Source organism: Danio rerio, chromosome 5 (genome assembly GCF_049306965.1).
Source record: "Danio rerio strain Tuebingen ecotype United States chromosome 5, GRCz12tu, whole genome shotgun sequence".
Lineage (NCBI taxonomy): Eukaryota > Metazoa > Chordata > Actinopteri > Cypriniformes > Danionidae > Danio > Danio rerio.
The window spans coordinates 41,801,225-41,827,379 of record NC_133180.1 but is presented as its reverse complement, the minus strand read 5'-3'; the positions used below and the strand labels follow the sequence as shown (position 1 = coordinate 41,827,379).

Genomic DNA, 26,155 nt, shown 5'->3' with positions numbered 1-26,155 from the left:
CAGCCCTGATAAGCCTGTAAAGTGCAGTATAAGTGGAATATGACTTTAAAACATGCGCAAAACAAAAAAGAACAAATCACATCTGGATTTCTCCACGAGTAGCTCCACTAGTGCTGTCACAATATATGAACTTAACTGTATTAGTGAGTTTATTCGGTCTGATGAAATGTGAGATATTAGTATGTCAGGTACCATATGCTCTGAGAGCAAGTACACTGCTGTGTTGTTGTATCCAGTCTAATGTTGACATTTGTGTGTTTTTTTTTTCAGGGTGTCCTACTCTGTTCACGTCTCTGATGATTATCCAGGTACTGCATAAAAATAATAGATTGATTGTTTGATTAATAGAGAGATGATACCCAAAAACTCTCACCAGTCCTTTTCCTTTGCCCTGTGTGACTTTATATGCAACAGTCATTAACATTATTATTAATGTTTACCTTGTGATTTAGAGAAAACCCTACCCATGATTATTCTAAATAGGGCTGCACAATATATTGTTTCAGCATCATTATCGCAATGAGATCATTCGCAATAGTTACATCACTGGTATATGCAATGTTAGGTCTGGATTATAATTGATCATTTCGCAAGAGTTTTTTAAGGCCTGTGACTGTTTGAGGGTTTTAAAATCATTCAGGCATAATAAATTGTAACTTTGACGAATCAATAATGATTAAATGTATTGAATTATTTACAAAACGAAGACTATGCAGTATTATTTTTTATCAGATTGTTCAATTTCTCTATACCAGAATAAGGTTTGAGTACTCGGAAAACAATAAAGCACTGTTTATTTCATTGGTAAATTTAATTTCTCTATGCTTGTAGATTGTTTATTATAATTTATGCACTTTATACAGAATCATCCCTTTCAATCTAAAACAATCAATTCTTTCCAAACAGTTATTCAACTCATCTAGTGAAATTGTGTTCATTTCACAATATATATTGCAGAATAAAAAATATTGCAAAGAAAAATGTTGCATGGAAATGATTTTTCCAATATTGTGCAGGCCTCATTCAAAATATGCAATGTAACTCAACCTGAACATCTGCTCTGCTCCGTGTCTTCAAATTTGCCAGCTTATTAAGGAGCTTGTTATGGTTCAAAGCCATCAGATTCAGATGGTCAGTGATAAAACTAACTAACTAAAAGAAAGAAAGACACAGCCCTGATCAGGGGTTTAGAATATCTCAGTGCCATGGAGGGGGAGCTTTTTTGACTTATGAGCAATCATAAGTAGCAGCTTTTACTAAAGGTGCTAAAGCCAAAACGCATATAGCACCTGCATATCAACACCTTGTCAAGTACCCACAAAACCAGCACTGGGACATGACACGTTTTCTGTTAAAATATAGAAATTTAGTTTATAATTTACTCTGTATATAACTGACCTGATTGGTGAGATGACTGTCTACTATAAAGGAGAGCCACCTCAGTGCTGGACCAATGATGCTTTAAAGCAGGGGTTCTCAACCTTTTTCACTGCGGGGCCCACTTCTTTCTCCAATCAATTTTTAAAGGCCCACCTGTCTGACAATAGCTTATTTATATAATATTTTCTGTCAGCATTTTATTAAAAAAATATACTTTTATTTACATTTAATTATATCTAAAACTAAAACAATATTATATATATAATTGTATTTATTTATTCATTTTAAACAGACAGATTTGAAGAGAGCCACATGTCAACAGGGAGATTGCAAAAGATTGCTTTAAACTGGACTGAGTATCTACAAATAAATATATACTATTGAAAAATATACAGACAAATGTAAAATACAGTAAAGCACTCTAAATCTGTTTACAATCTATGGAAGAAACACTATGCATTGGGCCATGCTAGATTCTCCTGTATGGGCCCGCATTTGTTATAAAACACTTACAATTATGCGGATATATTCAATAGGTCACACAAAAATGCACAGAGAGACTTTCACTTTCTCGTCACGCATAGTTTGTGAATGAACAGGCATGATTTTACTAATTGCAGACGCGATAATGAGACTGTTTTTGCACTAAATTTAAAGTTATTAACCATAGAACAGGACAAAGTGCATTACTTCGATCATTTTTATATTGCATATTATTATGAAATTCTAGCATAATATTGAGAGTTCATTTTAAACTCGCAGCCCACCTGCAGAATTGCTGAGGCCCAGTAGTGGGCCGTGGCCCACCGTATGAGAATCCCTGCTTTATAGAATCCCCTGAATCTTTTCTGTCACATTATAATATAACAACACAATACATTCAAGTGGGCAACTGTGTATGTTTTTATTTTTATATAAGCAATAAAATGAAATGCCACAACTTTGAAGCTCAGTAGATTTTATAGCTACAGTAGGCTAGATTTTTTACGTTTAGGTAGTTGGTTTTGATCAGTTTCTTTGTGAACGCTAAAGGAGATATAAATAGGCTTCATTTATTTACTTACCTTTCACTTGTTCCAAGCCTCCATTTCTTCTTTTAAACACAAATTAATATATTTCGAAGAAAGCTGGAAAGTGTAAACCATTGACTTCCATTGTATTTGTTTTTCCTTCTATGGATGTCAGTGGTTACTAGTTTTCATCTTTCTTTGAAACATCTTTTTTTGTACAACAGAATATAGAAACTCATAAAGGTAGAGAACCACCTGAGAATGAGCAAATGCTTTGTAAATTTTCACTTTTGTGTCAAAAAGTCAAAAAGATTAAAAAAAAAAGTAAACAGAAGTTGAATATTTACCCCTTTTAATTAGGGTTGCACAATATATCATTTCAGGTTTGATATCGCAGTATTGTGAATGAATGACTCACAATAGTCACATCGCAAGATATGCAGTCCGGATTATAATTTATCATTTGCTTGACTGTATGAGGATTTTAAAAGCATTCAGGCCTAATAAATTGTATCATTTGTAACTTTTATAACGATTAATTTTATTTTATTATTTATAAAATGAAGACTGCAGTATTTTACATTTGATTATTCAATTGCTATGAATAGTTCTAGACTTCTCAGAAAACAATAAATTACTGTTTATTTAATTAGTATCTTTTGTGTTGTATTTATGTGCTTGTAGATTGTTTATTATATATTATTCAGATGCACTCCCCCATAGAATCATCCCAATATATTTAAACTTATAAATTCTTTACAAATATAGATATTTAAATCTTCTGGTTAAGTAGTATTCATATTGCAGAATAACAAAATATTGCAGTGTTGCATTTTGCCAATATTGTGCAGCCCTAGTTTTAATACACACACACACACACACACACACACACACACACACACACACACACACACACACACACACACACACACACACACACACACAAACACACAATAAAGGCTGTGACATTGCCAAAGACGTCAACACACTAGAGCTGTCCCTTATATCTAAATATAAATCTATGGACCTCCCTTTTTGACTTAATCCAGCCTGATTCACAGCATAATGGCAGACAGTCAGCTTTGCATAAGAATGAGGAGTTTGTTTGGCACAGATTTAGACAACACTGCCACAGAATGCCATGGGATGTGTTAACCTGAAAACAGCGAATTGTCCAGAAACTGTTGAACTAGCATGTAGCCGTGCTCGGTCTCTTTTGGAGTGTTTCTAATAATTATGCATATGGAGAAATGTTAATACTTTTGGTTAGCATTGTAAATTAAATGCTTGATTTATAGTGTTAGTTGATTTTCAGGGTAACATTTCTAGGTGTTTTAATAGCACATGTTTGTCTTTGTCATTTCAGATAACACGTATGTGTCTAATTCTGAAAACGATGATGAAGTGTTAGTGACCAGAGATCCAATACCAGTGATTTTCCACAGAATTGCAACAGGTAAGAGTCTGTATCAGTTAATAGTGAACCATGGGAGAGCTGCAGCCAAAGAAAGCAAATGAAACAGCTTAACGATCAGATGTTGTAAAGTCATGCCTAGGGGAAAGGAAACCAGCAGTCATCTTGATCTAGAGTGGACTTCACAGGAATATTTCATTGCTTTCAACTTTGGTCAAGGCCCCTGTTGGCTGAATATTTTTTTTTGCTACATCCCTGAGCTAGCACCCATCATTTCATCATCTGACTGAATTTCATTGAGTTATCTCAGAGTTTGTATAGCATAAAATAATTAAAGTTTGCTGTGAATGATGGTCAGTTGACAAATCATTACCAAACCCATACTGTCAAATTATTGAACCCCCTAAAATGTTAAAAAAGCAACACATTGGTGTTTTTTGTTCGGGATGATCATGTAAAAATTTAATGTGCAGTGTTCACATAGTGTTAGTCAGAACGTCTTTTTTAGGCTCTTTGATTATACTGGCAGTAATTCTGGAAATAAATTATCCTGGAATTCTAGTTTATTTCTTCTGATGCTATTTTTAGGCCCAGCCAAGACATATGTTCCAAAACAAAGTGGCAAAACAGTCCTCACTAATTTCCTTCAGCAGTTAGTTTGACGCTTAATAGATGCTTAACATCCCCACCTAACTCCATGCATTTAATAGAAAAAAAAACTCTTGACATATTCTGACGCAGTACATTACAACTAATGAGGCTGTGCACATTCTGCTGATGGATCTCAGATGTGCACACTTTGTCAGCAGTAAATGCTTTCTCACACAGACCTCTGCAAAAAGAACTCTTAAGGTGTTATGAACAAAATATCACTTCTTTGGTCAAGAAAACACTGCATTTTTAACACTAATGAGTTAGTGTGTTACTTTGCAGGTTTGACATATTTGGAACAGTTATACTTTCGACATTGTTGTTTTTTTGTAGACTGGAATTATAGTGGTATTATTCATAATAACGAGCCTCATACAATAAACAATGGATAGAAAGTTGGATAAGTGTGTTGGATTTTGCATATTCATGATGTAAAATAATCCAGATTTTAATAATTAAAATTGCAGATCACTTATTGTTTCATTTGAAATGCTTTGTTTGTAATTTCATGCCATGCTCACGCATCTGTGCTTTTATTGTGTCTTTAGAAATACGCTTAAATAATGATGCCACCAGCTGTCTGTCTATTAAGTCAAAACTTCAAACTGATAAACACTCGGTAAGAAATGTTACTTTCATCAATAGCTTTATTTTCAATTGTTAGGCATAACGATGAAAAAGTTGTATTGTGACTAATGTCCTGTCATACTTTGGAAACTTTTTTTCAGTGCCATTATGCTATAGAGGAGGATTCAGAGGGTGACAATGATTCTGAGGAGTTCTACTATGTTGGACAGGTAAGTTCAAGCAATATACTACATTTGTGTACTCAACATTTGAGGCCTTGAGACAGACAACAAGTCCACTTTTTCAAAATTTGAGTAATAAGATTTTTTTTCATTAGGATTGTAAATAATTTGTTATGTATTATTATTTTACTTGAAGATAGACAACAAAAGCTTCTCATTTCTAAGGAGATAAAATTTTTTAGTGTTGGTATGAAAATAAAAAGTTATTTGGACTCTTATGTCTCAAATGGGGGCGAGGCAGTGGCACAGTAGGTAGTGCTGTCGCCTCACAGCAAGAAGGTCGCTGGGTCGCTGGTTCGAACCTCGGCTCAGTTGCCATTACTGTGTGTAGTTTGCATGTTCTCCCTGCCTTCGTGTGGGTTTCCTCCGGGTGCTCCGGTTTCCCGCACAGTCCAAAGACATGTGGTACAGGTGAATTGGGTTGACTAAATTGTCCGTAGTGTATGAGTGTGTGGATGTTTCCCAGAGATGGGTTGCGGCTGGAAGGGCATCCGCTGCTTAAAAACTTGCTGGATAAGTTGGCGGTTCATTCCGCTGTGGCGACCCCAGATTATTAAAGGGACTAAGCCGACAAGAAAATGAATGAATAATGTCTCAAATGTGGGAGAACAGTATATGTCCAGTTAGTGTGGAATAACAGTATAACTCTAATTCATCATATTATTTTAAACTACTGAAGATCTGATTCCTTTATGTTAGTTGTAGTACAGTAACAGAAACTTCAGGTTTATATTAATCATCACTTTCAAGTTTATTATTATTTAAAACATAAAATACAGTATGAACATTGTACTAATACATAGACCCTCTTACAGTACAGGCAATAACAATCAATTATTAACTATAAATAATAAGTGAATAAATGAATACAACAATAAATACATAGAATGCAGACAAACATAATAGCTAAGTATTGTTGTTTATTTAGAAAAGCTGGCGCAGCGTACCTGTGTAAAAACGTCTTCAAACTGTACAGCAAGCAGCGTCTCTGTTCATCTTAGTGGACTTAAAAGTTTTTTCCGTGTGACACTATTTTAATGTTTAAAATGCAGACTCTTGGTCGCGCAAAAATATCCTCAAACTGTTTCTGTATACAAAGTTTACACATACAATTAATGTCATGTGGTTATCTCATTATTTATTTTTTTGGACTTATACAGTTGTTTGTCACACGCACTGGTTTATTGTGAAACCTTATTCACTAACTGCCCAAAATACAAGTGTTACAATTCAAGTATTGAAGTGACCATGCTGTGTCTATTTAAGCTAAATTGTTGGCATGATTTTTAGTCTTGATCTAAAGTTTTTCTTGTCTTCTTTGTACACTCCTTATCTGTTTTTTTGCCATTATGTTGACTATAAGTGACAGCAAAGGCTGTTATAATGTCATACAAGATTTCTTTTTAAATAAATAGTGTTATTTTTAAATATTTATTTCAAGAATCCACACTAAGCTAATGATTGATTATAAAGCTTATTTGGCATGCTGTCCCGGGAGAGAGCCCTGAGCTCATAAGGTCCTCGAGCCCAGGGGCTCCTTCCCATTGCAAGGCAAGAGGGGATTTTGAGCTTAGGTAGAACTCGAGAACTCCCTGCTAGTAGTTAATGAACAGATTGCTCTTAGGAGATAACTACTTACTAAGTGCATGTCTATGGTGCCGATCTGGATTAATTTAAATAACTTAAGTTGCATGTTTTTGGACAGTGGGATGAAACAAGGGGGCCCGGGGGAAACCCTCGTGAGCACAGGGAGAACATGTAAACTCTGTACTCTCCCCGTTCCACCCATCTAGGAAAGGAGGAGGAGTAGGGGTGGACGGGAAATGCTTCAAAACGAATATGACTGGGGTATGAAACCTAGGGCATTTATAGTTGCTTAGGAGTCGTCTGATTAGTGAATCATAACTTGGATAATGCGGGGCCAGCCGCAAGCAATCATAAGCATGTGATCCTCTCGAAATTAGTTTATAAATAAACTTCACTCATCAGTAGTTCTAAAATAAGTTGGTTCCACAAGATAATGCAGATTTCCACAACATTTTTTGGGATCAAATCATCATATTAGAAAGATTTCTGAAGGGTCATGTGACACTGAGTAACGAAAACTACTGAGTATGAAATATATGTATAAAAAGCTGTTTTAAATTGTAACAGTATCACTTTTTGTGATTCAACAGACATAAATCTTTCCTCACTGAATTACCTATGAATTGCTTCTTAAAATGAATGGCTCTCTTATGACACATAATGGTGCAGAAGGGAGTTTAGAACCATGTAAAAATGTGACATTTAGGTAGAAGGTGTTAAAAGGATAATGGTGAAAGTTTTTTAAAAATAAGTGTTGGAGTCTGCTAAATTAGGGTCTGTTCAGCATGTGAATCATGTTCTCGAATGGTCACTGCAACTAAACTTCCTAAGGTCTTAAAGGTATATAAAACTGGCTGCAGACTCTCAGCACCTGGGGCTTCCGACTTTTCATTTCATGGTAAATTTGGTTAAAGTAGTTTGCAGCTCATAAAAAAGAGCTTTATAACTTTTAATGATTAATCCCTCCTTTTTTCGAGACAGTTTCCATCACGAGAATGAATGTTTGCACACATGGCTTGTGCTTAAATAAATCATGTGACAATGCACTGGAGCAAATCCATAAAGCTAGAGTGAGTGAGTGAGCTTCGTGTGCCCTGTGAGGACCAGTCCAGAGGTGATGAAGATTCATGCCATAATGGCTGTGCTGGGCTCTGAATGCTCACTCGGCTCTCGTTCACCGCAATGTGCCACTTTTGCAGTCCTTTGCCATTCTGATCATCTCAAAGCCATCAGGAGACTCTTCCATGTCACATGCTGGCAGATTCACTTTGAAATTTAGAGCAGCTGGTAAATTTTCTTAATATCTGTTAAATTAAATGTCTAAAAACACTGTATTTTATTTATTATTTACAACCACCAAATTATGATCATTATACAGTACATGATCATTATGCATAATGGACTTTATTTGTCTAACAGTGCAATAGAATGAAAATCTGAATTTACACAGGCATAGCTGAAAAGTAATACACGGTAATGACCTACTTTAAGCCTCAAACACTATTGCTTTTTTCATTTTTATATAAACCCTGTGAATATAAAACCCAGGTGGCCAATTTAAAGAAAAAACCTCTAATGATCCAATTCATTCATTAATATGCCTGCCTCAGGGACAATTTGATTGGTCACAACATTTCTTTGTGAGATTACAAAAATGATATTTTCTCTTTATTTTTTAATTTATCTAATATTTTACTCTGTAATGTGAATGGGAATGCCGACAAGAGCACGTGCGGAACCAAATGTAGGGTTTATTTAACAGAGAATAGTCAGGCAAGCAACACTTAACACAGATGTATACAGGAATTTCAGAGTCAGTCAAATACAAAGACAAATGGTCAAAAGGCAGACAGCAGACAACGTAAATAAACAGAAAGACAAAGCAAAGGTCTAACACGGAAAGGCAAGGCACAGAAAACACGTCGTAATGTTCACAAACAGTATAACAAGATTCAGTCAAGAGGTGTGTGTGTGTGTGCGGTTTATAAAGTCCATGTAATCAGTTCATGAGTGGCTCCCGGCTGTAAGTGAGTGTACTCTACTAAAAGGGGGAAGAAATCAGGGCCCATTCGATTTACTTCCAGAAGGAATTTGAAATTGGGGGGAATGTAATTATAGCTATAAAGCTAAACGTTTCAATTTTAGGTGAAAAGTCAAATCTGTTGGAGACGTCCAATAGATTAATTAGTACCAAAAAAGTCCGGGGGAAAAACAGAGGGGGATGATCAGAATTTAAGAATGGGGAAGTTGTTCACTCATTCATTTTCTTTTCGGCTTAGTGCCTTTATTAATCTGGGGTCGCCACAGCGGAATAAACCGCCAACCTATCCAGCATGTTTTTACACAGCATATGCCCTTCCAGCTGCAACCCATCTCTGGAAAAACAATGGGGAAATCCCAGAGTAAAATGAGAAAATATGATACACCGGTATTTTGGAATATGGAAAAATTGTCTCTACGCTGTTTTCATGTGTTTTTATATTATTTGTTTTTATTTTATTTATACTTGTGCCTTTTATTCCCGTTTATGTAAAGCACTTTAAATTGTCACTGATTATGAAATGTGCTATATAAATAAACTTGCCTTGCTCTGCCTTGAATGAGGAACTGGTGCGTGTGAGCGGTGCATGACTGGAACCTAGAGTCTATGTAATGGCGCATTAGTAGTCCGTTAGCGATCTGCCAGGATTAGATCACTGGTGAATATCCATCCACATGAAAACAAACACACTGACTGTGATGCATGTAAAGGGCACGTTGAACCAACAGGTGGAGATAATGACACTTTTATGCTGGCTTGACATCAAACAGAGAATTAAGTATATTTGGTGAGAATATATATTTAAAAAAACTATCCTGGCTGAAGTTTTCAGAAAGTGACAGTTTAAGTCACCTGATACTGCGTTTTATGTATGGACAAGCAGCGAAACTGTGTAGAAAAAAGTGTTGCTTTAAAAATACCCGCGTTCATATGGACACAGCCTAAGGAGTTCTGTGAAGCCATGAATGACCACAAAATGTCTGATGTGTTCACAGCTTGCTAGAACACAAAATCCAGAATATACAGTGTAAACCATTTTTTTTCAATGTCAAGCTGAAGAGGCAAAAGGTCTGTGTATAATTGTAATGAGGCAACAAACACATGTAGTAGACTGTTGAATTTAAGTGTTTATGCATCATTTTATATCACTCAGATCTTACTAAAATTAGTGAAAGCACGACAGTAAACACTATAAAATGCATCTGTCTATGCAGAGGTTGATTTTAATTCCTGAATGTGTTTTCATCTCAGTCGACACCTTTTGTAGTTTGATTATAATTTAGCATATCACAACACAACTTAGAAACAAACTAGGTTAATCTAGTGCAGTGGTGCTCAAACTCGATCTTGGAGGGTCGGTGTCCTGCAAAGTTTAGTTCCAACTCCAATCAGACACATGTGGGCTACCTAATCAAGCTCTAAAAAGGCTTTCAGGTGCTTGCAGGTGTGTTGAGACAAGTTCGAGCTAAAATCTCCAGAGTTTGGAGACCCTTGATCTAGTGGCATAAAGATAGCTCTGTCAATTCTTTTACTTAAAATAAACCTTTACTACCTCAGTTGAAAATATTGTCATAAAAAAATAAAATCTAGTCAATTTGATAGTGTTTGTATTTTTTTTTTACTTGAGGTATGATTATTTTGCACATTATGTTATTGTAATTAATATAATGTAATTATATAAATAATATTATTAAATAATTGTTATTTATAGTTATTAAAAAATTATATTATTATTTCATAATACAGTATATCATGATGTGATGTGTATGTTTGTGAGTGTGTGTGAGCATCAGGCACTTGCAGCTGGAATCTTACAGCAGAGCTCATTATTATTTAAGACCCGTCCAAATATTGAACCAACACAACCAAAATCAACCATATTATATTAGGGCCAATTCCTAGGGTTGCAAATGGACCTGTAAAACCATTTTTGTAGAATTATTACTCTTACCTAAGCCACATACCTTTTATGTAGATATTAGGGAACAATTTAACAGATCGTATCAATGGCACCTTTCATTTTAATGCAAAGACCTATATAAATATTGTTTACTTTTGGCACCTCTACCACTATATGCTACTGCAAAATTACGTCAGTTTATGGGCTCTCTACCAGTATCACAGTGTCCCAGTAGTTAGATGGCATTGCAAAAAAAATCAAAGTGGCTTGGGTACTTTGTGAAACTTTGTCCTGCTAACTACCACTATTATTTAAAATTTAGTTTGATGAAGATTACATTATTTCTAAAAAAAAGTCAAGTGTTCATAGATTGTTCTTTAATTTTGATAACATCAAAATTAGTCATTGATAACATGCAAACTCCACACAGAAATGCCAACTGACCCAGCCAGGGCTTGAGCCAGTGACTTTGCTGTGAGGCAACATCGCTACCCACTGTGCCACCCTCATTGATAACTTACACAACATGTTCACAATTTCTGTTCAGTTGTAGAAAATCTACTCACAAAGTTTGAGTAAATGTAATGATTAGCCTTCTTGACCTCTTGAGAAATATAGTTTCTAGAACAACATTTCTGCCTTAATCAGATCAGTGGTTTATTAGAAAATGATCAAAGAAAATAAAAACCGGAGCTAATATGCTGGTATGGCAAATCAACTTAATTGTAAAGACAGAGCAGAGCCATAGTCATCAAGTAGTTAAATAGAACATGCTTATTGATGTCTAGAAGCTTTGTTTGATGTGCTCTGCATCTTACACTGATTAAAAAACTCATTTCTTAGGCAAAAGAAATCATAATGCAGCTCTGAAGCCTCAAGGTAGTAACAATAACAAATGTAGAAGTGTTTTCACTGATGTCTCTGCATATCATCCCTTTGACCTGTGTGTTTATGTTGGCAGGTTAATTACGATGGAGAGCTTCACAAACACCCCCATCTTGAGGCTGATTTGGCGGCCGTGAGGGACTTATATGGCCATCATGCAGTATCTCTCAGGTATCTGACCATTCTTTTTCTTGATGTTGAACTTCTCGAAATTTGTAAAAATAAAAACCTTCCCCCAACACAGTTTTAACTTTCCTTTGGGGCTATTTAGACCTATTGTATTTTCTGATTTGGGAAAAAAAGTCATGAAATGGAGTTTAAAAAAATGTGAAGTGGGGGTGGTGGGTGGTATTTACAGTGTTAAAGACTTGGATTCTCATGCAAATCATAGACCAAGTGCTAAAAACCATTTGCATGTATTTCTTTGTCAAAAATAATACTTCTGCATTGACACTAGTTTTGGAAAGTTTTTTTGAACATGACTCTAGTTGATATCATTAAGTGTGGAACTCCTTATTTGGCCACTTCTCATGGTAGAATGCGCACACCTTGACTTTGATCAACCATAATCAATTTAACCCTTCTGCATGCATGTTTAAATTACTTTAGCTGAGCCCCCTGTGTCAGTTTTTTTAACGTGATCATTATTTAGAATAGTGTCATGACACGCCACAGCCACATGCACTGCAGTGGAGAGATTACAGCTGCTGGATTTACAACACATAAATTCATCAACTACAAAACGTCATGAAAGTAAGTGACAATTTAACTGGAAGAACAACAGAGTAAACCTTACTACAATCTGTTCTATTTAATACACAAGGTCAAATTAGTTTGGTTCCACCAAACCCCAGCCCTCCCACCCCAAACTCAGAGATACTTGAGCCCAGGGTTCCCGCCTGGTCTTGTAGCATGACAGGGGGTTCAAGATCAAGTAGATCTCTAGAGCTTTCTCTGGTAAAGGAGGAAAGGGGGAGATGGGGTGGATGGGGGGAATTCTTTAAAACGCAAATAAGTAAGTTAGGATGAATAGGTTTATTTATTAGAGGCTGGAATTCATCAACTAGCTATGATCAATCATATCACATGCTCCTCTCAAAGTTATAAAATTTTATATAAAAATTTTAAAAGTTTATAAAACTTAACTTTACAAACCACAAATGTTTTGTTTTCCAATAAATGTCTGCAAGCCAGAACAAACATTGTTAATTTAAAACACTGATCATTTTTGATCCTTGACAAGCAATGCGCTTGACTTCTCTGGCTCAGCGCCAGTTAGGATAGCAGATTTGAATTTAGCAACTGATCAATGATGCACTGAATGTTTTAATTGTGCGCTCCAGGGACCAAGACTGATCACAGCAGCATGATTGTATGCGTCAAAGGGTTAAGATCACAAAGTTCTTTCTACACAAAGCCTTTCTAAAGATCAGAGCATCAGTAATTCATGCCTGAAATTTATTTTTAATGACACCCCTGTGCAGCTGAAAGATAACGTTTTTTGTTCTTTGCATTTCACACAGTGTACTGTTCTGTAAATTAACGTTCATCGTATCCTTAAAGGTATTTTGTCCTTGGAGGCAATGTGTATAAGTACTTTTGTTTTTAATCTAACATTGTGTTGGTAATAAATGTCAATCCAGAGTTTAATGTTTAGACCCCAGGCGTATCATAGTTTGAGCGTTGCTAATAAAATCAGTAAATACCCAGATGAGAAATAATTACAATGGCTGTTTTAATTTTTTTCTGCCATGGCGCAAACATAAACAGCTCTTTAAGAGAGCTTGCCATCTCGAGCACCAGAACACGTGACGCAGTGCAGTAGTGGGCACAATAGTGAGTGTTTACTTCCAATCCTGCAAGAGGTAATGCCCCTTGAAATTAAGTGTTTTATCACAGAGACTGAAGACGATGGAAATTTAAAGAGCCAGCAAAATCTCCAAACTATCTTTAAAAAATCAAAATCTGCTGATTTAGCATCTTGCAGCTATATATAGTAGATGTGTTCAGTTCTGACTGACTCCATTTGTGAAAACTGGCTTGCAGTCTTTGTCAAATGTGTTTTGAAGGGCATTTCAATGACTAGTTGGCTCTCCAATTAGAAAAAAAGTGGCTAAATGTAAATAAGCCCTTTTAAAAAACTAATAAAAACGTCATTAAAAAAGTAATATACAGTACAGTAGCATTATGTCAGTGAAAGTGCAAGCATTACATCAACTGGTGAAACTGTGACATCCTTCCTGAACTCTAGAGGAGTGTTTTATGGGAATCGACACCTAGAGTATTCGTTCTTTAGTGTTCTGGCACGGTTAACCCACTCAAGGACGTTCTCTGCCTGAGCCAGGGCCCATAACCCTCAGGTGGCCATTTCTTCAATCCCTCATCTGGGGGAACGCTCTGTGATCCACTGAAGGACAGTCTCTGAGAGTCTGAGCAGATTCACTTTGATTACAGGGCTGTAATGGTGTAATGATCGCAGTGTTGTTTGTTCTGATGGAGAGCTCTTCTTTTAGCTAATCTCTGCGAACTGTGTCGGAGTAAATTTATAGCAGGATATAACAAACTTAAAACTACTTATTTTAAAAGCACTTCGGACAACTGTAAAATGTGTCTGTGCCTAATGACTCTAATGAAAAGAATGCATGACAGATTGTCAACATGAACGTGATTCACCCCGCAAAATCTGGCAATCTGAATGGTGTTTCATGTGACGACAGCTATTAAAAGCTTCGTCCTTGAAAGTTTATCTTGTCAAGCTGCTTTTTTTTCAGACAGTCAATTGAACGAGCAGCATAAAAGACTCTATTCATAGCAGTAGAAGTGTGTTTCATATTCTGTCTAGTGTGCAATCTTTGTGATGCATTTGCCCGGGACCACAGACAGAAAACTGTTTTGAGTATTTATTCAGTATTCTGCTTGAAAAATAACCTGGGCCAGTGTCTGAGTGGGTTCGCTGAGCCCTCTTTGATAATTCCAGGATGCATCCCACTAATGCTTTAGTTTGTTGGCTTTTAACTAGTTGATTTTGGCAATGAAAACACTAAAGTGCTTTAGTGTGTTTGGCAAGCAGCGTAACACATCTCAAATGATTCCTTCAAGTTGCTCTCAATTTCTTTTACCTTTGGTAAACGTGTGATTTAGTGTGTTTGCATGCGTCTGAACATGAGTGTGTGTTTATCTGCTGTATGTAAGCTGCTTCCTCTTGACAGATCAAAGGGGATTATTATTTTCTCAAACCTCTTGCTTTTGAGATGACGGCTACATTTGGGAGTGAGGTGTAACCATGGTAACAGTTAGCCCAGAGCAACACAACAAACTCATCGCAATGGTTTTATGAGAAATAAACGCTTTGAGTGAAGCACTGCAAAAATAGCTGGAGCATCAAGCTCATTCCCTCTAAAATCAATTCTACCTGCGTAGTAAATGTATAAAATTAGATTAATTTGAGTCAACATTAAATCAAATTTAAACCGTTTAATTTTTTATGAACATTTGTAGTTTTAATTTAAATGATTAGAACAGGAAAACAAGGTTATCTTTAATAAAATGCAGTTACTCGCTCTTCCATTGAAATGCCTTTTCTTTTTCTGTTAATGTAATTAAGGCCACAAACACTGTTAAATGGTAAACAAGACCAAAGTAGCTTTGGTTTCTGTCTCAGCAAATTTGCATTCTGTCTCATTTTTGTCAGTTGATTCTTTTTTTTTTAATTCTTATTTAGATTTTTTTTCCCCAACCCAGTTAAAAAGGGTGAAAAATTACAATTCCCATCAATTTGCAAGCCAAATGTTTTAAATCTTGCTGTAGAAACAGAACTGCTTCATGTCTAAATTTGTTGTGCATTCCCTTCATATTCCCAAAAGGTGACTGTCAACAACATATTTTGATGACTACTATGTTTGTGCAATTTTGTAGTCTTGATGACCAAAACACTTATTTATTGTTTATTCATTTATTTACTTGATTATTTGCTTAAAAAAAAATATATAATTTGTTCATTTTATGTAGTGTAATTAAGTAGTTGAAGTATACTGTATATTAAATATACTTCATGTCAGTATTGTATGTACTAGTTGTATACTTGTATCCACATTTTATTATATAAAAGTATACTTTAAAGGCACCTATTGTAACCCTTTATCAAGATTTAATATAAATCTTTTTTGTCTCCAGAACATGTCTGTAAAGTTTCAGCTCAAAACACCCATTAGATAATTTATTATACCTTTTTAAATCTGAAAATTTGAGCTGTTATAACATTGTAGCTGTTTTTGTTGCCTGTGCATTTAATGCTAATGAGCTGGTTCTCCCTGCCCACCATTCGCATGTGCGTGTCAGAGCCATAGCCTTTACGTTGACAAACAGCACAGTAATGGCCCGTTTCCACTGAGTGGTACGGTGCGGTTCGGTATGCTTTTATGGCCGTTTCCACTATCAAAAGGCATACTAAACCGAACCGTACCATACCACTTTTTCGGCATCCTTTCGAACGGGTACCAAACACAAGAAAGGGTACCAAAAGGCGAAGCTAGATGCACAGCTGAATGCTGTTAGTTTACAGAAATACATCATTCGCTTACGCAACAAGCCAGAATGAAAACAATAAAAACGGCTATGTTTAAAATACAAACACAGCCGAGCAGCGGAATTATATATACATATTATAACGAGCCATGGTTGATTCGGGTTCAAACAAACCTTGTCGTCGTCTTGATGAACAGCTACAAAGCCAAGAAGAAGAGCAGAGTTACCCTGTTCCAGTCTGAAGCGCGAGCGTTTACGCTTTCTTGCTTGCGCTCGCCACGCGTCTATATCTGAAATAGTAAACTTCTTGAGCTCATGATAATAACGTGCGCTTGATAATTGACGTGCTTTCGAAACCCGATCCTGCCAGAAACTGACAAACACGAGAGTGAAGCGCTGAAAAAAAGGAGAAGCCAGAAAAAAAGAAGCAAGTTATTTTTTCAGCAAACATGAACAAACTGCCTTGTTTAACTATTATTATCACCTTTCGGACTAATATGAACTCAGAATGGCAGAATTACTCAAAGGTTACATGTGCTGCTGAAGATTACAGACACAGATGAGAGGTCTGCTTTGTGTTTTTATAGACTGTGGGCTATATTTCATGTTGTTTTTAAACCTAAATAAGGACTAAATGTATACTGTGTGTAGTTCTTCTGTAGTTGGTAACATATCGTCGACCGTAAGGGTCTGTATGTGTTCATATATGTTGCATTTATTTATTTATTTTATGTAATTGCAGATGTTACAGTAGGCTATTTTGCACTGTCATTGATCTGCAGTAAAAATCAATTTATGTTTATAGAAAAGTTGATAATAATAATTTATACACAAGTATTTATGTGTGTAAAGCATCTGTTTTGTGAGAAGTGCTTCTCATATGATATGTGAACCACCCGTACAGTTTACTGTAGACATTTTCTCAAGTGAAAATGACGTCGACTGAAACTTTCTGTCATACACCACACCCACAAAAAGGGTACCCTTGCTAGTGGAAGCGCAAGCCTGATAAAGGTGACCCGTACCGACCCGAAATGTACCGTACCAGTCAGTGGAAACGAGCCATAACAGACAAGAACAAAGCAGATCTTTCTTACTACAGTAAGAACTTTACCAACACTTATTTGTTATATTTGTTGCGGCGTTTGAAGTGGGATTAAAGAGTCTTCTTTTATAATTATACTCACATGCGCTGTGGTGATAAATTACATAGCGATTTTACTGTCCTTATTACAAACATACACTGTTTTAAAAACATTTTAAACTTGTAATATAATATAATTATACGCGTTACTACAGAGACATGTTAATAAGCGCCTGTCAAACAATTCGGTGGGCGGGGAAACGGCAGTGGTTATGTTGCAGTGGGCCTCAAAGTGGGAGGGATTTGGATCCTATTTTAATGTCAGTAAATTAAAAAAAGAGAGTTATTGTCTTTATATCACTCCAATATGACTGTGGACTCACTATACCTACACACAGTTCTGTTCACACAGCTTACAAAAGTTGATTTTTATCATAGGTGTCCTTTTAAGTATAACAGTATTAAATAGTAGTAAATACACACATACCCCTAACCCATAATCCCTGGCAGTGCCCGCAATTTTTGCACCCTAAGTCTGACTCTTTAACCATTGGCCACAAAATGTGTATGTACTTTCACTGAAACACTATATATACTGTAAGCATACTGTGGTGTGCTCTTAGTTAATGGTTTTTCTGAGAAAGCCCTTAAAGTACATTTTAGAGAAGTACATAAAAAGTCAACTGAAAGTGCACTTAAGTCAACATTTGAAGTGGTTCAAAGATGTTTAGAAAGACAAGAATGGGTGTTGTTCAATAGTTTTATGACAACTTTTATTGTATGGTTTTTATCCACTACTATATGTACTAATATTACACTTGAATAAATTTCTTTTTTTAGAAGGAAAGTACATTTTAGAAAAGTACATAAAAAGTTTTTGCCTATGCTTTAGCTTTTAAAAGATGTATAATAATAATTAACATGACTAAACTTCTTTTTCTGAAATGATATCATAATGTTAGGAAATCTGTTTCTTTTTGCTTAATGTAGGGAATATGGTGCAATTGATGACGTGGACATCGACCTACACATCGATGTCACTTTCTTAGATGTGAGTGTTACTGTTCAGTGTCACGAATAGTGATGAGCATTGTTTTTTTATGTGTGTATTATATTGTGTGAAACTAAAATGAATCATTTGTTTAAAGGAGGAGATTGCACTTGCCTGGGATGTGATCCGGAGTGAACCTGTTATTGTACGGCTTCACTGCTCCCTCACACAATATCTGAATGGACCAGGTTAGATGCACACAGACACAAGCAAACTTTCTGTAATACAAGATTTATCTTCTGAATGACTACATTTGAAGACCTGAACTGGATGTTTTTGCATGTTAAATTTATCTATGTTACCTATAAAACCAAAATTATGATTTAAAGGGGACCTATTACGGCTGTTATGACAAGATGTAAAATAAGTTGTTGATGTCACTAGAGTGCGTATGTGAAGTTTCAGCTCAAAATACCCAACAAATAAATTTTAAGAACTTTTTAAAACTTCCCCTTTTAGGATTTGATCCAAATTGTGTTGTTTTGGTGACTGCTGCTTTAAATTCAGTTCAGAGACGTCTCTACTGAGTGCTCTCACTGCTCACAAAGTTTCGGCGCCATGTTCTTTTCTCAGGTAACGGTTTGTCGTTGTTTTCTTTCGTCTTGTTCTTCTCCTCGCTTATTTTTGGTTTTACAAACACATTGCTAGGTTTCGTTTTAAAATTGTCTGGCTCAATTAAATTGGTAAAAGTATAAGGGCTTTTTGAACATATCAACCGGGAGAGTATGTTCTATGCTGCCATCGACGGCTCACCTAACCAGAAGTTGACTGTTACATTAAAGGGCCATTAAAACCCCCTTTTTCAGTTCAAGTTTACCTCTAAAAATTTTCAAAAAATGCAGGCAGGCAGTGCAGGGGAAAGAGTGTGAAGTGAACAACTGGCAGTTGGCTCACAAAATGACACACAAACCATGAGGAGACCCATGATTCTATAGTTTACAAAGGTAAAATGCAAAGAAATAAACAGTAAGTACTTTAATGCCCTGCTACATTGGTTATGCGAAGCAGTGGCGCAGTAGGTAGTGCTGTCGCCTCACAGCAAGAAGGTCGCTGGTTCGAACCTGGGCTCAGTTGGCGTTTCTGTGTGGAGTTTGCATGAGACTTCTCTCCTCCTCAATCCTCGAGTGTAAATGCAGACAGTGGATAGCATTGCAGTCTCTTGCCCTGTCTATTCCAACCATTAGCCCCGCCAGTAATCTGGAGGATTTTAAACGTGCAAACACGGCAGCACAGATAAAGGTGATGTTTCTCAATGGTAACCTGATGGTAACTAACTCCGCTGATATAAGACAAAGCCTTCCATTCTCCAATTCTCATACAGCTCCCCTGACAAAAATGCTTGCTGCAAACCAACAGCTTTGCAGTATCGGCCCGGACAGCATCGCAGGGAAAAACATGCAACAAACCCTGTGAATTATGAAAACAAACACATACGACCCGTTTCTCACCTAGTCACAAGTTCTCACAGCTTGGAGGATCTGCTTAGCCTTCGGAAAGCACGCGGTCTCACAAATAATTAAGGAGCTGGCTCTTCTCATAGGATAAGAAAACTCAGCTATGAATAATAATGAGAAACCGACGCATCATCACTTCACTTGCAGTTTTGCGATACGTCACCGATTTTGATCCCGCCCTAATAATTGTTTTAAATCCGGAAGCTGAAATTAGCTGACAAAAGCTCAAAATTTTCCAGTTTTACCCACAATTAAAGCTGACAGGTGCTAACGTTGTCTTAACTGATGCATCACACAGATCTGTTAAAATCTCAAAAAAAGTAGTGCAGGGTTTCTTGAACTTTCAAATTCAAATGAGATTGTGCTCATTTCAAAACAGGGCGGAGCTACAAACGCCTGCAGGTCAGCATAGCACCAGATTCAAAATAAGTCTAACATTATCTTTGTGAAATACTGAAAATGTCAAAAGAAAGTCTCCAGTCTATGGAAACTTCAGTGTTCATGTGTACATCCTAAAACTCCAAATTTTTAATCCGCTTAGTCACTGACATTATCTTCAGCAACTACAGTGAAAACTACAGGCTGTCTATGTAAGTAAAGTGTTGCAACACAACTGTGTTTAAAATCTACATGAACTGGAAGATGTGATCGTATTTTTTTTCTCATATTGTGACGCAGTTCCTATAAAAGCAGAATATTAAATGAGAAAACAGTAGACGTGACTTGTTTTTTTACTTGCAAGCTGATTGGATGTAGTAAAGTAGACATTTCATTTAGAAAGATTGGGAAAAGAAGAAGAGTTTGGAGAAAGTTATTACTACCTAACAGACAACCTATTACAACTTCTTCTCAAAACTGAAAGTTGGAGCAACATGGTTAAATATCTTAGCCACATCCAATTCCTAAGATATATGTAATGTGATAGTTTAACTGAAAAAAAAAAAAAAGGAAGTGCGGTTCATTCCGCTTTGGCAACCACTGCTGAATAAGGGGACTAAGCTGAAGGAAAATGAATGAAGGGCCAATTTATTTATTTTTTTTAAAGGGCCATGAAACCCCCTCGTTTCAGCAGGGTGTTTTCACACCTCTACTTTCGAAAAAGTCAGAAAAGTGGGCGTGTCCAGCTCTGTTTAGGGGGGAGTGTCGGAGGAACTAAAGTGGGATGGTGTGGGAGTGTCTATTTGTGCACGCGCGAGTTTCAGAGTCAAAATACACACCCACACAGACAGGAGAAAGCGATGGTGTTTAACCTACATGGACATCTGTAGTCGAATTATTTGCTGAATTAATAAATGTTGGACTTTAACTGCAGTTTGGCTGTTTCATTCAGGGAATTCATTCATGCCCCTCGCGACAAACGAGATATTTGATTCGAGGAACTGCTCTAAGCGTGTATTTTTCATGCAATGTTTGATACCGCACGGCGAATGAGAGAAAAAAAAACCTCCGCATTTCCCGGAAACTTAGATGCACACAGCAGGTAGCGTCAGAAAGCCGCGTGTGTTATTCCGGTCACTAAATGCGGTGCTAACATTTCTGCACTCAGTGCTATAGTTAACTTAATTCGATATGAACTAACTGAATAAACAAAGAGCACTGGTCGCTCACTTACCAAATCTGTAGAGACAGAACAATCACCAGCAACTAGAGCCGCGTCTTTATGGAGAGAATACTACAAGCAAATCCAGATTTCAGCGTTTGCAGATGAGAACAGCTCTCAGGTAAACAATAATCCTCCTAATACACGTAAGTTATTGTTGTCGAGCGTCACGTACACTGTTAATCCACACGTGATCCAGATAAGCTCTCACAGAGAGAAAATGAAAACGAAACTTAACGGCAGCAAACTATAAAAGCAACACTTCACGCTTGTTTTGCCAACACAACGTGGCGTCTTTGTGGTGTAAACACGGTGACACAAATGAATATTAATGAAGTTGCACAATAGAGTGCGCTGATTGGTTTGAACCAAGCCTTACTCATGCATTAATGTATCACACTGTAAGACGTAATAAGACTCACTCTGGCACAGACGCCCAGTCTGAACGCTGGAATACACGCTATTATGTCATGACCGTGACGCAGCTTCAAAAATTCGTTTCAAACAGGAAGTACGAATTTGCTTGAAATAACGCAAAAACAACCAATTTACACTTAGTGAAATATAGGTGTCCTAATAGTGTTTTTAGCAGTGTGGGACACATATACGACTGTCAACAGCTCAAAAAATGTGTTTTGGTGTTTCGTGACCCTTTAAATGACATGCACAGATGAATTGTTCACCACAAAACTGGCAATGTGAGCTAACAAAATCAATCATATGGTTAGTTTTGATTTCATGGGGACTTTAAACCACTTATAAAAGTGGGTTTTGCATAATACTGTAGGTCCCCTTTAAGAAAAAGTACAAATTTAGGATTATGGGATAACACCAGAGTCTGAAACAAATTCACACCTTAGATATGATTTTTCAAAGGCATTTTTATCTTTTTGGTGCAACTTGTGTGACATAGCATTAATGTACTGTATATTGCCACAGTCTGTTAAATGAAAAACCCCGACAGTGACATAAGTGCTTGCTTATTGTTAACGTGGATTACTAATGTTAAATAATACAAAAAATGTTCTATGAAGTATCCTGGCTACACACCAAAGGCATGCTAAAATGTTAATTAATTAGTTTATTATTTGTACGCATTTGAAAATTAAGACTTCACATGATTTTAATTTAGTAGCATGACATACAGAATGACAAATTGTTGTTTATGATGAGAGAAGATTAAAAGCAGAGTTAAGTCACTGAGTGTTTGCACTGAACAAATGATATTTTTCAGTGATTGGCAAATGCATTCACAAGTTCAACAGAAATGTGTGATTGGTTATAATGTTTAATTTTTAGAATTAATCAGATTATATTAGATTTTATTTATATTAATTTTAATAATAGATTTAATTTTTGTTTTGTTAATTTAGCCTTTTTGTTTGATTTGATAGCTTTTTTTGCCCTTGTTCATATTTATTTTTTTGCCCCGTTAAAAAAAATAATAATAATCTTTTCACACTTTTACATCTTTATACAATAAGGTTTTTTCTTGTATAGACTGATTTAATGACTGATAAAACTGATTTGACTGTTTTATTTCGCAAACTATTAGTTGTGGCAGATTAAATATTTGTATGTTCTCCCACATAAATATATATTTTTTAATTCTGGATAACTGAACTAATAATGTGTGATATCCAGTACAACATAAAAAATAATGGAGTCAATTGAAGTATTTTACACCTACGGCTGGTTTCACACCACAAGCGTGAGCAGTGGATATATTTTGGCCTGCATGTTAACAAATTAGTGCATTCACACAGGGAGCAGGAGCAGCACATGCACATCAAGCAGGAGCAGCGCGTGAGCAGCAATGACGTGATGGTTTTGGCTCAGAGTCTATTTTTGATGCACTGCTCACACTCAATTAAAGGGACAGCAGACTTTTGATGGCCACATCAAATATGATTTCACACAACAGGTTCTATGAATGCACAAAACAAGCACAAAATAGACAGTATGTGCATGCCTAGTGTGTTTAACAAGAATCGTTGTCTAAAGAAAATTGTTCATCCAAAATTTGTAGACTACAGAACATATAAACTATGGAGGAATTCATAGAGTTTTATTATATTATTCATTCATTCACTTTCCTCCAGCTTAAGCTTGGTTCATAATTGATGCGTCTGCTAGTTCGCTTGAGTACACGCGGCGAATGTGACGTCATTGCTGTGTTTGCGGAGGTTCACTTTGGGTGCACATGACATGATTTCAGCTGGAGGAACAAATGATTTGCAGCATTGATTTGAGTCGAATATGAATCACTTTGAAGAGATTTTGTCTGAAACAGGTGCAGTTCGACTGTACAGATATCTTTATGATCTGTCCATGCCTGACCATAGGGAGAACCAGATGACCAATAATTCTTGGCTAGAAATTGCAAAAGCCATGCGAAAGGAAAAACTTTTTGTTAAAAAGTTTGAAAAAACCTGAGGGATAAGTTTGTTAAAGCCAAAAAAGGCCATGGCAAAGTTGAGACCCAGGTACACAATTACAGAATATGTTTTTCCAACATTTATAGGTTTTACACTGATGTATATGTTACAATTTTGAATTTAAAACAATTTATTAGCTACAAAACTATAATTAACATATGCCTTTTTAGCATATGTAGAGGACAAAAACTAGCCAGACAGTAATGCGTCAATTGTGAAGTGGGCTAAATCTAAAAATACATCAGTATTTTTTTGTAAGTGTATTTTTTTTGCTTTTATTCTTGTCATAACAAAAATATTTGTAGAGCAACCCATGTTCTTTTGTCATTAATATTTTAATAAACTTTAAAAGGTAAAACTGTCTGAGATATAAACAAAAGCAAGTGATTCGTCAAAGTTTGATTAAAAAAAATCTTAAATGGTTTTAAAAATCTTTATAATCATTAAAATAGATTATAAAAACTATTAAAATTGTTAGTTTAAAAATTCTTTTTTTTTCTCGTCGGCTTACTCCCTTTATTTATCTGGGGTCGCCACAGCGGAATGAACCGCCAACTTATCCAGCAAGTTTTTATGCAGCGGATGGCCTTCCAGCCACAATCTCTGGAAAACATCCACACTCACATTCACACACACACACTCATACACTACGGACAATTTAGCCTACCCAATTCACCTGTTTTGCATGTATTTGGACTGTGGGGGAAACCGGAGCACCCAGAGGAAATCCACGTGAAGGCAGGGAGAACATGCAAACTCCACACAGAAACACCAACTGAGCCGAGGCTCGAACCAGCGACCTTCTTGCTGCGAGGACACAGCACTACCTACTGCGCCACTGCTTCGCCCTAGTTTGAAAATCTTGAATGATATTAATGATATGATGTAGTTCCGGAAAAGTTCTACTTCACTGTTTATTCGTCTGATTTTTAAAGTCAGTTTCGTTTGACCACCTCCTGTCATTTTAAAGAATATCACAACGGCGAACGCAGCAAGTATAAAAGCCTTGACCATTTCATGAGGTGCACGCGCAGTCAGCGGAGGTTCACGACGCGGTGCCAGGCGAAAGTATAAATCAACCTTTAGTCCCTTATTTATCAAGAGTTGCCATAGTGGAATGAACCGCCAACTATTCTAGCATCCGTATGAAACACCCATACACACTCAGATTTACACACATGCATACATACACACACACAACCATAAACTACAGCCAATTTAGTTTATTCAATTCACCTATACCACACGTCTTTGGGCTGTGGGGGAAACCAGAGCACCCGGAGGAAACTGGCAACAGTTCTAACCACTTTGCCGTCCTATATTATATTATATCATATTATATTATATTATATTATATTATATTATATTATATTATATTATATTATATTATATTATATTATATTATAGTCAACGTAGTGGTGCAGTAGGTAGTGCTGTTGCCTCACAGCAAGAAGCTGGATCGAGCCTCGGCTGGGTCAGTTGGCGTTTCTATGTGAAGTTTGCATGTTCTCCCTGCGTTCGTGTGTGTTTCCTCCGGGTGCTCCGGTTTCTCCCACAGTCCAAAGACATGTGGTACAGGTGAATTGGGTGGGCTAAATTGTCCATAGTGTATGAGTGTGATTGAATGTGTATGGTTGTTTCCCAGGGATGGGTTGCAGCTGGAAGGGCATCCGCTGCCTAAAAACGTGCTGGATAAGTTGGCGGTTCATTCCTCTGTGGCGACCCTGGATTAATAAAGGGACTAAGCCGAAAATAAATGAATGAATATTATATTATATTTTAATTTGTTATATTATATTCATTATTTTACTACTAAGTTCAATAAACTCTCTCAAATCAAAAATGGAATGAAATATACAAGAATAAATTAAATTAATTTCAGAAAAATAATTAACTCATAAAAAAAAATGCTTTTGTTAAAATTTTGTTTGCAGGACTGGTGTTTTGGGGCTGCTGCACAGACCATGTTCTACAAACACTTCCGGTGTGAATAATCTCATGAGTCTGCAGCTGCAGTAATGCAAACAGTAGAAGTTAACAACTCTTTTAAGCAAATCATGCAGATAATTTTACTGTCATCATCGTTAGACTAATTTGGCCTTGTTTTTCATACTTGGTGCTGATTTTTTTGCATTAATACAATGTGTATTGTTCTTGTCAGTGAGAGTCTGAGTGTCCTTGCACTGAGCTCTCTCTGTTGATTGTAGATTTGCTCAAAATTACTTTCCTCAAGAACATGGCCTCTTCAGTTCAGATTACAAGGGAGAGAGGGAGAAGTCACTTATAGACATGGCCATAATGTCTGCTCTTGTTCTCCTGCCAAGAAA

The 26,155-nt window shown here is 36.4% G+C and overlaps 1 protein-coding gene across 3 annotated transcripts in view; it reads left to right on the top strand.

The window, feature by feature from the left end:
• The window catches only part of parp8 (poly (ADP-ribose) polymerase family, member 8), a 66,102-nt gene that overhangs the window by 15,465 nt on the left and 24,482 nt on the right, over positions 1-26,155 (top strand). For all 3 annotated transcript variants that reach the window (XR_012406057.1, XR_012406058.1, NM_001077175.1), the window contains 7 exon segments: positions 271-308; positions 3,757-3,846; positions 5,004-5,074; positions 5,184-5,252; positions 11,754-11,848; positions 18,276-18,336; positions 18,434-18,524. Coding sequence is in view for 1 of the 3 variants with exons in the window: in NM_001077175.1 (NP_001070643.1) it covers positions 271-308; positions 3,757-3,846; positions 5,004-5,074; positions 5,184-5,252; positions 11,754-11,848; positions 18,276-18,336; positions 18,434-18,524 (515 nt within the window). In the remaining 2 variants the exon portion in view is untranslated.